This window comes from Lutra lutra, chromosome 3 (genome assembly GCF_902655055.1).
Source record: "Lutra lutra chromosome 3, mLutLut1.2, whole genome shotgun sequence".
Taxonomy (NCBI): Eukaryota; Metazoa; Chordata; class Mammalia; order Carnivora; family Mustelidae; genus Lutra; species Lutra lutra.
The window spans coordinates 197,870,743-197,885,146 of NC_062280.1; the positions used below are offsets into that span (position 1 = coordinate 197,870,743).

Consider the following 14,404-nt stretch of genomic DNA (forward strand, 5'->3'; position numbering starts at 1 on the left):
TAAGCCCCTCTCAATGACTCCAAGCAGTCATCGCTTTCATAACATGGACATCTAGTGCCCGAGAAACACAGTAGAGGACCCCGGCACAGTCCACCATGTCCTCCAGACCCCAAGGTCACATGGCTGGTTCTCCTCTTGGACTGCCGAAGCCCCTTGCAGCAGCCTGGAGGTCAGCAGTGGTGCAGGGAGCTTTGGGGATGGAGGCAGTCCACCCCAACTCTAGGCAACCCCTGCTCCTCTCTGGCTTATGTGCGTCTGGCCCCTTTGTCCTTCATCCACGGAAGGAGAGGCGGAGGTCCCTGGTCAGTCTGCACTGCCACCATTGCAGTTCTGTGCATGGGCTCAGCCACTCCCCTGTTGTGCCCTGTGAGCACCACCTGGGAGCCAGTCAGAAATGCAGAGTCTCGGCCCCCCCGCCACATTCAGCATCTGCCCTTACAGCCTCAGCTGGAGCTGGGATGGGGGCCCCGTCGCCAAGACCAGTGCCCTCACCCCTGAGCTCTGGAGCCAATGGAGAATCCCATTAACTGTCATGGTGTCCACACATAAAACGGGATCCCGAGTTCTCCTGGAAATTTTCACTTCCATACAAGGAGAAGAACGTGTACCCCTTCTTCGCTCAGGGGTGCTTGCTAAGAACATCTCCCCGATTTAACGGCAAACATTCAGGTGATCCTACTGACCTTAAAGTCAAGAAATGAGCAGAACTCTAGGTATTCCTTCATGTTGAAAGATAAAAACTGAGACAGGTCTTAAAAAAGTGGCATCACAATAAAACCATAATTTCAGATTGCATAATTGAAATAATGGAGGTAAAAGTATCTTTAGAACTACAGGCTCTTAAATGCAAAGCATTAATTATTGATTTTTATTTTTGTATCTCTTGGAACAATCCCTTCAGTATTTTTCACTGGTGTGAAATTTACTCAACATTTATACAATCCGGAGTTATTTTCCGTTTTTCAAGGGTTGTCGTTTTTCCTTTGTACATGGTGGGGTTGGGGAGAAAGCCTAAACTTTAAGCATTTTAATACTCAGTGACTCCTAATGGAAGTTTCTTCCTGACCCTACATGTTCACTTGGTCCTGGCTGGAAGCGTCAGGAAAGCCAACTTTTAACTTGTCTGAAAGAGAACAAGTATTGGCGATCAGTTGTGACAAATTTATTTTTACTAGTTGCCTCTTACTGAGGGAAGCAAGTTTCAGCAGTTGGTATATCATGTTTAAAGAATCTTTAAAGGCTGCCAGTAGCGAGTGTGAGAAGACAGAGTCCCCAGATGTGGGACGAGGGGCCCCCAGTGAATGTCCATGCGGTGAATAGCTCTTCTCTCACGGCGTCACAAAACGTCCTCCGTGGCCACATTAATCTTCGCTTTATTCTGAAAGATTAAACATCTTGAATATACCCTCACCTTCACCCTTGCAAAAGTCAATGTCTCAGTTTTTTTTTTACTGTAACAGGAACGAGCGAGCAAATGGACCCATTTGAGCTCTTCTCTTTTCTCTCAGGCCCACTGCATGGTGGACACTTCTGCCTTTTATGATGCATTTTTCATTCCTGGAAGTCTGATCATACCTTTCACTGCGAATTCTTTTCCCCCTTTACATGGGTTCAGCATGACTGTTTCACAGCAAACTTAATAACAGCTGCCTTCCAAAGTAACTGAATATTTAGTATTGCCATTGGGGGGGGGGGGCTTAAGCATTTTAGATGTCTGCATATTATTTGCCTCTGGAGTCATAATTATGGAAAGTTGTGTTCAGCTTTCCACCTTCTAATCGAATAAAGGCATCAAAATGAATATTCTAGATAAGACGCACATTTTTTCTTCTACTCGTGAATAGTTTAAAGCACTTAATGTTTTACAGGACGCCTCCCTCCACACACAAAACAACATGTCTTTGCTACACACAGTTTTTTCCCCTGAGATTTTAGTTCTTCTTAGAGTTCTAGCAACTCTTTCTGACCTTAGAAACTTGGAATTGGAAGGGGCGGCGTCCTAAGGTCAGAAGGCGCGGCTAGAAATTTGCACCTGTTCACAGCACCCAGGAGAAGGAGCCGTTGACCCTCTCGGACATGCTGACTCCCTCTCGCAGGAGCTGGCCCGACCTGTGTGCGCACTCCGCTCATCGTTAAAAGTTCTTCTTCATGTTGACGACAATATGCTTCCCTGGGACGTCCCTGTTGGTGACCTGCTCTCTGGGGAGCTGAAGCAGCATCTGGGTGGTCCGAGGAAAGGGAATGAGTTTAGGTGCATAAGCACGGAGATTTGGAACCTGGCTCTACCCTCCATTGGTGGTGCTTCCGTGGAGGAAACTTTGTAGCTCCACTAAGCTTCTCTTTCTCTGGGTGCACAATGGAGACAATGGTTTATGAATCATCCTTCATATGAAGTGGGAATGAAATGATAGAGAGCCCGACACATGGAAATGCCTGTAAATGGTGGGCATTGTTACTTCTGTTTTCAAGTCTTACCATTTGTTACTGTCATATTAGCCATTTCAAAGTGTGTTCACTCATTTGTTTCTTCTAATTCTTACACATTTTTCTAGCTAGCACTCCTTCCCTGGAGAGCAGGAAGGATGTCCTCAATTCACACATAATCTCTTTCCAGAGTCTTAAATGCATTGCTCGTTTTTTTTTTTTTTTTTTTTTTAGGCGTTCAATCATAGTCCTATTAACAATACGTGCGTGTTATTGAAGACGACTTCCAGAAGCCTCAGCCGTCTCTGTTCTACTTGGATATAACAAGAGATGAGCAGTGCCCCCTAAAGTGGCCCAGTTGCTACCACACTGCAGAATTCTCTGTGGTTTAGACCAGGTTCCTCCCCACTGACCTTCTTTCTTTCGTCCGGACCATCATGTCCAGCCTATGTTTCAAAAACAAGTGTGGATGCCTCATTCCTTAGGTTACAGATTTCGCCTCTTAGGTGTTACCGTTGCTGAATGCAGATCCCTTTCCAGACACGAGATGAGAAGGTTTTGTAAATCCCAGTTCTGGGTGAGATGCATCTGCCGAGACATCTGTGTGTTGGGACTGTGTGTCTGGGTTTTGCTTCTGCTCCTCTCACTGACCCATGATTGTGTTTTTTTTATGGAAGTTGTACGAGGGTTTCTAGCACGCCAGCACTTGCTTCAGAAAAGGAGCATCAGACAGCAAGAGGTCACGTCCATCAACAGCTTCCTGCAGATTACGGAAGACATGGGGTTGAAGACCTACGATGCCCTGGTCATTCAGAACGCTTCTGACATTGCACGTGAAAATGACCGGCTGCGGAACGAAATGAATGCTACTTACCATAAAGCGAAGGTGGAGACCAGACACAAGCCAGAGGAAGGAACCAAAAGGTAAAGGCAGATCATATGCAACTTTAATTACCTTTATCATTGATCCAGTGGAGTCAAGAAAATCCCAGTAGTCCTTAATGTAGGGTTCCGTCGAATATGACGGTGGTTATGGGAACGAGCATGGATGTGCGTGTGTGTGACTTGTTCTTTGAAACCTCCGAGTAATCTAAAAGGGTCCCTTCTCATGCTTTCTTTTCACGCAATGGATGCCCTCTACTAGTTTCTCCGTATGAGACAGTTATCACTTCCCCTACGATGCTGCATCGCTTACCGTCTCAAGGCCACAGTTCTAAGGGAGCTCATATTTCTGTCTTAGCAAAAATATACAGCTCGGTTCTTGACATCTTTATATAAGAATTATATATATATATAAGGTGACTCATAGAAACTTCTGGAAATCTGAGCCAAACAACGGAGAAGCCACTCCCAACACAGAGAAGTGGAATCGGTGCTCTTTAGGTCTTATATTTCCCTTAGTAATTTGTCAGTTTCGTTGCCAACAGGAAAATTCAGGGGAAACACTTTTCATTGTCAAGTTCGCTTTGGACACTGAGCTTGGGATAGGAGTGTGGAGGCGACCTGGTGCTTCTCCGTCTTACCGGTCTTGCCTCTCCCTGAAGGACGGGGACAGCCCTGATTCTTGGCCCCCCTCTCGGGAGGGCGGGGACCGGGGTCCTCCCGCGAGACAGGCAGGTGTTTGTTTTTCCGTAGAAACTTGGCATTCCCTGGTCGTTTCTCACGGAAAATAACTCCCCTTCGCCTCGGCTTCCTGTGTCAAAGGATTTTTTACTAAAGATGAAATGGCGATGTGTCTCTCACTAATTAGCTTCAAATATCTCCATGATTAAATACTGAAAAACTTCCCTTTGTACGGAAAACTGTAATTAAACATTACAGAGAAAACAAATTATTCACTGAGCGCCCTGCTTTCATCTCCGGCTAGTTCATCTTCCACACGGGTGTCTGGCTCTGCCTCGTGGTGGCTCCCCCACCCCAGCGGGTGTGCTGTCGCACAAAGCTATCATTACAAACACCAACGCTCAGAGACTCCTTGTGCGATGAACGCACTAGCATCTCCCTGATACACGATTACATTGACGTGTGGAGCCAGAAGGGACTTTTTTTTAAACCAGATAACTATTAATTTTATCTGACTTCCCAAATAATATTTATTATTTTCGCTGCTGGAACTCAACAGCCACCCCAATTTCCCCATTTGATTATGTATTCAGTTTGCCTGATATAAAATTAAGTGAAGAAGTCTTTTCCCATTTATTTATTGACTGCCAGCGGTTCGCTTGGCATTGTGCACACCGATGGGGGAACCGAACAAAAATAATCATTCTGCCCATCGTTAAATAATTGCTTGTGGAGTTTCACTGGCAAGGAGAAAAGGGGAGCGAGCGAGCGAGAGAAGCGTAAACCATTGCTGGTGTTAAGTCAAGAGCATACTCTTTGGCAATGGGAGACGGTGATGAACTCCCCGCATTTGATGCATCGGTAACTCTCTATTAAGACGGATTTCCCAGAAATTATCATTCAGATTGAAATTCTGGTTTTTTGATTTGCTTAATAATCAGAGTGTGAAAAATTCATTCAGCGAGCGCCTGATAGAAAACGTGGCTGTCTGTAAGCAAGTGCTGTGTTGGCTGAGGTTCTCAGAGTCGCCGTGATGGTCTGCACCGTGCTCGTGCGGCGGCGAGCGGGCCAGGAGGGTGGGCAGCATTCCCTGGGTGCGGCCGGTCCTAGAGCATGAGACACGCATCCTCGGACCGCGGCAGGGGAAGGCTGTTCACCGTTCACCGAAAAGCCAGATTATGTCTGCTTGAGCGGGTTCATTGTGACCGTCTCAATAACGCATCTGGGTCCCCCGCTGGGGTGCTCTTTGTGTTCTGTTTCCCCCAGAGCCGAAGATAGGGCTGGACCCAGGCATTGCCACTACAGCTCCGTCCCGGTCCCCCTGGCAGTGGACGGCCTGATCCAGGCCCTGGCTGGCCCGTCCGCCCGGTCTCCTTCTCTGCACTCAGTGTCCAGCCTGGATGATGGCAGCGGCCTCCCCTCACCACGGAAACAGCCTCCGCCCAAGCCCAAGAGGGACCCCACCACGCGGCTGAGCGCCTCCTATGAGGCCGTGAGCGCCTGCCTGTGGGCGGCGGCCCGGGAGTCAGCAGGTGAAGGTCAGCAGGGGAAGGAGTGGGGCGCCTGGTCGGGGGCCCTGGTGCTCTGCCTTCCGGTGTCTGAATGCCCCAGCAGTATCGCTGCCCTAATCTATCTTTAATAGAAATAAGTCCTGCTGTCAGCCTGCCAGCAGCTCTTTAATCATTAAATATAAATCATATGTATTCAGCTCTCCCGGGGTGTTAGGGAAAAGCTACTTGTGTATCATTTCCTCACTATCCCTCCCCCATCAGCATTGTCAGTGTGGGCGAGGGGCCTCAGACCAGAGCACACCAGGGTGTCTGTCCTTGTCCGGGAAAATGTTCACTGATCACAAGCCTAAAATCTCACAATGACTAGTTCATGTGACTGTCACCGCCTAATTACTCATTTTTCAAAGAGTGAAAACAAAGGCAGGACATGTGGGCAGAGCAGGTACTGACCGCAGAGTTCTGTATCCCCTGCCCACAGGTAGGCCCTGTTGTAAGCCCAGGATACATCATATCTGGAACAAACGGGATCATCTTTCCTCATGGGGTTTGTGTTCTTGTGTGGGAAGACGGATGCTTGACACAGTGAACAAGTCAATACATAAAGTATTTCAGCGTGTCACGGCTTCAGAGAAACGTACAACGGGTAGGGGAGGAGGTGCAGGGCGGGGGGTGAAAGTCTACAAGGTGTGGTGTGCGGGTTCCGCTAGAGGAACTTCCACCTGGACATGGGATGGATCACAGCTCCTTCCATCAGCAGATGAGCCAAGAATACAAAATCATGGTGAAGCCACGCACCCATCCGGGGGAGGAGATGGGTGATACCAGGGGACAGTGGAAAGACTGTGGCTCCGACGCCATGAGCAGTGAAAGCCCCAGCTACCAGGAAAGATGCTTCTTCATCATCACTTTCAGAAAGAATGGATTTTTTAAAGCTTTTTTTTAGAATTTTTAAAAAGATTTTATTTATTTATCTGACAGAGAGATATCACAAGTAGGTGGAGAGGCAGGCAGAGGGAGAGGGAGCCCAATGCAGGGCTCAATCCCAAGACCCTGAGACCATGACCTGAGCTGAAGGCAGGCAAAAGAATGGGTTTTTAAGAGAATATTTAATTAAAAAAAAAAAAAAAAGGCCATCAGTATGGTAATGTATGAGTCATGTCATGATAATACAGGGATGTAGGAAATGTGGGAGAAATTCCTAAGTTTGGGGAGAGGCGTACAAGTGTGTTTCTGAGGTCACGGCACCAAAAACAGCTACGGACGTTGAAAGCGGCGTCAGGAAAATCTCGGGAGGACTGGCTCAGGGGAACATCAGTGCGAGCGCAGACCCAGCGTTAGAGCCGGATCAGCGGAGATGTGGGGCCTCCTCCGACACCCCCACAAACCACAAGAGGCTGTCATCTAAACAGACCGTAAACCCACTCCCGGGGTCAGGGGATACATCCCATTTCCAGCCCTACTTTCAAACCTCTGCCCAGGATTTGTGGTATAGAGCTGAAAAAATTGTGCCAAAGGAAGCTCCCTTGGGTTTATTGGAAGAGGAAGAATGGCCTCCTGCAGGCGAACACTGATGAGCTGAAGAAATGTGGACTAGACCCAGGATAGCATCAGAAGCTGGAAAACACAAAACGAGACTGACTATCACAGCCCGCCCAAGGCGGCTCCCTGTCCTGACTCCCAACGCCCGCACACAGGCGCTACCGAGTTGAGGAGGTCGGCCCCAAAATAGTCCGTCCCATCTGAAAACTCCCATGTGTGCCTGTTCCAAAGCCATCTGCCCTGGACTTGAGATTCTGCAGTATTCAGCTGGTGCCAACTAGTCACAGCATCGGGAAGGGAGAGAAAGTATTGGGGATGACATCAAAACACATCCATTAAGAAAAAGTGACCCGAGAATCATAGGAGAGAAAAAATACATATAAAAGCAGGTGACAGGACGTTGCCCTCCTGTAAGGACGCACCGGGCAATCTCGCGGTTCAAAATGCATGATGGGATGCCATGAGGGTTGCAAGACTTTCAGGAGAAAGTTAAGTTCTTGGAATCTAATTTCAGCTGGCTTGTGACCGAGGTCACCTGTCGGGGTCTCCCGCGCAGGTCAAACCCTGTGAACTAAGAATTTGGAGGTCAGCCCAGGAGGTGGTGTGTTGATGCTGTCTACATTTTGTGTCCTTTCTTACAAGATCCTCACGCGACTCTATGCCCACCACCGCCTCTCCTGCCGCTGGAGACAACTCCTCCCTCAAACCTGCTAATCCGATAGGGCAGGTGTGCCCGCTGGTTTCCCTACCATCAGGAGTCAGGCCCTGTGGGGGTCTGGTCGCCTGGGTTTCCAATCCATACGCCCTTCTGAGAGAAACCCACCATGCGCAGGGGCTCTGGCCCCATTTATGCTTTTGTGACAGGAGTGGAGGTGTCTAGGACAGAGGCCACTAGCCATGTCTGGCTATTCACATTTAACTTCAAATTAAGTGAAATTTTAGAACTCAGTTCCTCAGTCATTAGTGACACTGCGGGGTGTGGAACCTCCAAACATGGCAGAAAATCCTCTCAGACACCACTGATTCTCCATGCTTGTACCCTAAGGACAGTGCTGGGGTTTTTGTATATGTCACAAAACTGTCCATCTGGAGAAGACAGGAAGAAACTCGGATTGCTATTTAAAATGCTGTGTCAGCCTTGATTTCATAAGAACAAGGACCGCAACCCAGTCAGTTTCTTACTTGATCCATTCCTTTTGGCTTCTGAAAAGACCGAGTTCAGACACTCTTCTTTTGCAGGGAAAGCTGCTGATTCATCTCCAAAGGTTGCGTAGTGAAGGGAGGTCTGATGAGAGAAGGAGAGCCAAGAAGCTTAGGGAAACCAAAGATTAGGTCACATTAAGCCTTTCCCATAGGTTCTCATCCAGTAAACGCAGTCATAATAAAGACAGGCAATGGAGAGAGCTCTTTTATTTTTTTCTCACCATCTTTGTGCCTGAGAAGCATGAAGCAATTTTCTGAGCCAGTAAATTCCGACACTTGTGTGCAAACTATTAGCAAGTTCGGGCCGACTGCTTGCAAGTAGAGCTGACCCTTGAACAGCCCAGGCTGGAACTGCATGGGTCCGGTTATACGTAGATTGTTTCTCGATAGTGTATGACCCCGTAAACATATTTTCTCTGATTTTCTGGGTAACATTTTCTTTTCCCTCGCTTACTTTGTTGTAAAGATACAGTATATAATACACATGTAAATTACACGTACATGGACTGTTGCCTCTGCAATAGCATGCTATATCAGTAGGAGAATTGGGGGAGAGTCAAAAGTTACAGGTAGATTTTCAATGGCAGGAGTGGTGGGCACCCCAGCCCCTGCGCTGTTCAAGGGGCAACTGTGCTATTTTTTAAAAGTCTAGGGCTGCTCTTTGCCAAAGTGTCTAGGGCAGGAAGAACAGGGCTGCTGCTTCTCCTGTCTAGGGGGTTCCCAGCTCCCAGCTTGTGCACCCTTCTGGAGACTTGATTCTCTGAGCCCACGGTGCACACTTGTTCCCAGGCTTGGGGTAACTGGATGGGGGATTGCAAGAGATTTTGCTGGAGTAGCACCAGCCTTCACTGTTCACTCTCCTGTCACGTGATCTCCACACCCTCTAGCCCTTCAGACGGCAGCAGCCCATTCCTTAGAAATAATACCTTGTGGAATCCATAATTTTTAAAACTAAATGGCTGTATAACTCCATTCCCAACAAGACCATTTATATATTTATAAATGATACAAACATAAATTCATAAGTTTATATTTATACTAGAATAGTTCATCTGTGTAGCTTAATTTGGAAATAACATTCCATCTCTTTTCACTATCTGTGTTTATCTTTACTCAAGACTACCCCTTGGTACACAGCAGGCGCTCGGGAAGTATTTATGGAACAAATGCATGTTATAGGAATGCATTTCTTTGTATTACTTCCATTCACACAGAAGTCGATTCTTATTAGTAAATTAGAATGACCACAATTTGGCCTTGAGATTTGCTGGATTTGGCCTGTCAGTGCATTTTTCACAGAAGCCCCTTCACTTATATTTTCCTATTAGCTAAAATTTGACAGAAATTAGATATTTGGTGAACACCATCCTGAGAGTATGTTACTGAATAAAGAAGAGTAAGAGTGCGTGTTTCACAACTTAGGACACATCAGTCCGTTTGACACACAGTAATTAACTGTACTCCATGAGGCCACCTCCCCCAGAGGGCCACAGAGACCAGGGGGAGGTAAATGGGCAAACGAATTATAAGATAGGCAGACTAACGGCAAAGAGAGGAGGTGGTACAGAACACAGGACAAGGGTGCTCACCCTTGTTGGAACCTGAGAAGGGGCTGGGAAGGACATTTCAGTGACGTTACGCATACGGGGTGAAGTCCAGTGGGGGTAGATGGGGTAACAGCAAACGTTATGGACTTCTCCCACCCAAAAAAAAAAAAAAAAAATGTTATCAGGTCCCAATATGTCACAGCTCGGTGGAAGCCCTTTTTCCCCCCTTTTGTAGCTGGTTATAGGTTGATACTACGTTCACTCGTGTATGGGGCTGGTCCGGCGTCCAGCCAGCTGGTGTCTAGCTGAGCATCCTCTGTCCAGGGCCCTATGCCAAACATTAGGTTTCCTCTGAAACTAGGCAGAATCACTCTGAAGGGATTGGAATATGGTGGATACGTACATGCACAGACAGAACTATTTTCTTGATGAACAAGCTTCTCATTCATTTTCTCTTTCTTATAGATTAACTATGTAAGTACCTGTTTTTCAGGGAGAATAGGGCCAAATAACTTGTGTCCTACTCAAAATGGTGCCTTAAAAGCCACCTGACATGCCTCAGGGAACCTTCAAAGGGCATGTATTCTGTGTAAGAACATTTTATCTCCTAAGAGAACCTCAGCGTGACGTTAATTCCCTAGATCGTTGCGCGGTAGCTCAGATAAGAGACGAGGCTGAGAATGTTCGGTTTAACACTTAAGCTACTGTTACAACACCAGGCCTTGCCCTGAAGGTGTCCTGTGACTGTGGAAATGAATGCCTGACCCCATCCTGATGGAGTCACAGGTGTTTTAGCCATCAATATTAGGACTCAAAACATTGTTAAGAAAATTCCTTATTTTTGTAAAGAAAATCCTTAATATAAATTCATTGTTCATAGCCCTTCCATCCATGTTTAAAATGAATTATTAGTATTTGTGTGAACACACACATACAGAGAAACACCCATAAAAGCAATGAGACTTTAATATTCTGTGGTTTTGTAATTGTATTTTATGAAGACTGAAGCTTCTAGTTCTCACGCCCAAAGATTCAAATTCAGTCGTTATGGGTCCCTCCGGGTGGTCCTCAGTCAAGGTCTTTCAAGAGGCTGCATGTTGGTAGTTGGAATCATCTGAAGGTTGGCCCTGTGCATGCTGGCTTGTCGGCCACGTGAGGACTGGGACGATGTGGGCGTCTCTATCTCCAGATGTTTCCTCCACGTGGCTTATGCGGGGTGACAGCTTTGGTGGGGACCTGGACTTCATACACAAAGAAGCAGCGTGTCAAAGGCACATGCTCTGGGAGAGGGGACGCCAGGCAGCCTCACCTTCACCACATCCCTCCCATCTGTCAGGCGGTCCCAAGGGTGCACCCAGGCTTACGAAGGAGAAACAGACTCGACCTCTTAACAGGATCGGAAACACTATTGTGGCTGATTCCAGGAGAATACAATTCCAACCCACCCACTGGACAAAAACAACTCACACCCTTCCCACATATGAAATACAGTCACTCCTCTTCCAAACCCCCAAAGCCACCTCTCCTCAGCCCACCACGCCCAGACCCAAAGTCCCCATCTCGTTGCGTTGGTCAGACCCAGGCTTCCTGGCAGCTCAGGTGCACAGCTCTTCCAGGATGCCCCATTTGGTCCAAAGACAGGCTCTACTCCTTGCAGTGAGAAGACCCTGCAGGGATGGGTGCATATGCCCTTGACTGGAGATGGCGCACTTGGAAGGCACACAGCAGTTCTGAAGGACACCTGGGCACAGGTTGCCAGGGCCTTGACTAGGATTGAGTCCTGGTGCTTGGAAATGGTTTTCTGTGGCTCTCAGGCCCATGGTCTGCAATCTTGGCTCACCTTTGAGTTATAATTCCTAATGCACAAGAGGCAACTTGTTTGAGGCTGATATCTCTCAGCCTGCTTTCAGTTCATAACATCCTGAGGCACCAGAACTTGCCATTTGGTAATGACTCTGCCCTTTTTGGTAAACACTGATACAATTCCTTTAAAAGCTTAGTGAGTTTCTTGTGAGTCACTCTGTAATCCACTCCAGTGGTGAAAAGCCACAGACACTAACTTTTTGAGACAATGTCATCTCTACTCTGGGCTCTCTACAAGAGTTCTCTGGAACAATAATCCTGATATTCTTAGGAGTCCTACAGTGTTGCTGCTTGGGAAGTGTGCATGAGACACGGCTTCAAATCTTTTTGAGGTCTTGAGAAAGGGTTTTAAAGTCATGACCTTGGCTTCATCTTTAGCTAGGTTTTCAGGGAAATGCCCCAGACTTCATCTCTGCCTGGAAATCACATCTTCACTCCAGAATCATCTGCTGTCTGGACAACGTGGCAGTGAGGAGCTGTGTTATTTTCAAAAGGGGGAGAGAGAGAAATTCCTTTATGGTTTATAGTTATAAAGGAGTTCTAGCTCCTTCATAGTCACTAGCTCCTTGTTTAGCTTATGTCTTTACTCTCACATTTTACTAGCGGCAGCTAGAATAATCCGGAAGGCAGCGTTCCCACTATGCCTGCGGCCCTCCTTCACTAGATCATCCAGCTCCGTGGGCATCCCCACAGGGGACACTCTCACGAACCCTTCTGCGGTGGCATACAAAGGGTTGCGTTTCCTCCAGCTTCCAGCATTTCCCTCACTTTCCTTGAAGCCGCACCAAGAGCCTTCTTGAGCATCACCACGCTTCCGCTCACACTGTCATCAAGGCTCCTCCGATCTTCCAAAGCCACCACCGTACTTTTCAAGTCACTTTGCAGCAGCACCCGGCCAGTACCGATATCGGCATCAGTCCTCTGCCGCTGTGTAACAGTCCTCTCCAAACTCGTCTTAAAAGAACAGTGGTGATGATCCTCTCTCTCTCACAGTTCCAGCAGCTGGCTGGGCTGAGCCACAGCTATGGTCATACAGCGGCTAGTGCTGGAACCATCAAAGACTTGGTTCACTATGTGTTTCTGGTGTCTGGGCTGGAGACACCCGGACTGGTGAGGCCTGGAGCAGGTGGGGTCGCCTGGCATCTCTCACTTCTGTGGCCTTTCCACATGTTCTCCACAGCGGGGCTGCTGCAGGGTAGACAGACTTTGTGCATAGAGATCAGGGCCCCCAGGACGCGTCCCAGGGGAGCAGGAGCCAGACTAAAGCCATGCTGCCCACCACCGGCCTCAGAAGGCGGGTGGCTTCTCCTTTGTCACAGTTGATTCATCGGGGCTCAGTCATGGAGGCCCTGCCGGTTTCAAGGTTCTGGAAGAGCATGTGGGATTGAAAAATATTGTTGAAGCCAGTTTTGGAAAATACAGTCTGCCACAAATCCTTTAAATTATTCAAATCTTCAGAACAATTCGGTAATTCTAATGTTAAAAATTAGTGTGGTTCATTAACTTTCCAGAAGCTTATGAGCGGCTGTGTCTTAGCACGTTGAAAGCCTTTGGAATAATGCTTATGAGTTACAGAATTCTGCATTTTTGGTATTTTCCATTCTTAGAAGTTGGCTGCTTTGGCGAACCCTGTAGGACACTGGCTTACAAAGATGTCCAGTGGGCTAGAAAATTAGCTTTGTTCTTTTTCTTTCTCTCTTGGATATCTCCCATTTGACTCATGTTTACAATGTACCAGAGTAGGAGCTGAGCATTTCTCTCCCTTTTATTCCTCTGAGATAATGACCGATATCACCATTTTGCGTGTGACGGTACTGGAACTTAGATTTTCCCAAGACCTCTTTTCTTCACCACCCTGGAACCCCCTCCCTGTGGCCTGCTGTTCCTGGTCCTCGTGGCGTGTATCACATTCCAACACGCGAGAGAATTTACTCATCTGTTTTATTTACTTGTTGTTATTGTCTGATACCTCCCACTAGGGCAGAAGAAGGAAGGGAACATTCTGTCTGTTCACGAATGTGTCTCAGTTAAATACGGCTTGAATGCACGCCTAAGTGAACGACGGCACGAGGGAATGATCACTCTGGCATCTGAGTCCAGAGCTGACTCCAGAGTCCTTACTGTTAGCCATGAGACCCCGTAGGCACCCCACAACGAGAGGCAGAGATCGCTGTTGGACATGCACAGGGACCGAAAAACAACTCAGGAACTCCGCAAAATTAGCTGTGCTTATAAACCTTCCTTCAGATCAGTAAAATACCAAATTAATAAAACAGTTCAAGAGTTTCTAGAAGTTTTGCTGCTTCAGCAAAATTTGCGCAGTTTTCTGACATGAACATCTCAGTTTCCAGAGAACTTGTAGTTAATAAGAATCCTATGACAATTTATGGTAAAAATATATTAGAAAAAAGAAGTCTCTTGGAATGTGGTGGGGGGGGGTTAACGTAACCTTTAATAAGTGTCTTAGAGTCGCATTTAAGTGGTTCTTCTTTCTCTTTCATTGTTTTTCTGAGTATCTCCCCTGTTTCGGCCTAACAAGTTTCTGTCTTGGAAGTTTTTTGTTGGTTTGTTTTGTTTTGTTTTGTTTTAAATAATCTCTGCGCCCAAGGTGGGGCTCAAATTCTCCACCCTGAGATCAAGAGTCACACATCCTACCCCCTGAGCCAGCAGGGCGCCCCTCCCCTTAGAAGTTCTCCTTGAATCATTGATTTCCCTGTTAAATACATGTTTCTCTTAAGGATTCAAATATGTCGT

At 47.2% G+C, this 14,404-nt stretch overlaps 1 protein-coding gene across 1 annotated transcript in view; it reads left to right on the forward strand.

The window, feature by feature from the left end:
- Positions 1-14,404, forward strand: part of MYO16 (myosin XVI) — a 438,349-nt gene that overhangs the window by 364,534 nt on the left and 59,411 nt on the right. Inside the window, 2 exon segments of the mRNA XM_047720392.1 lie at positions 3,102-3,348; positions 5,254-5,525. Of these exon segments, the coding sequence (XP_047576348.1) occupies positions 3,102-3,348; positions 5,254-5,525 (519 nt within the window).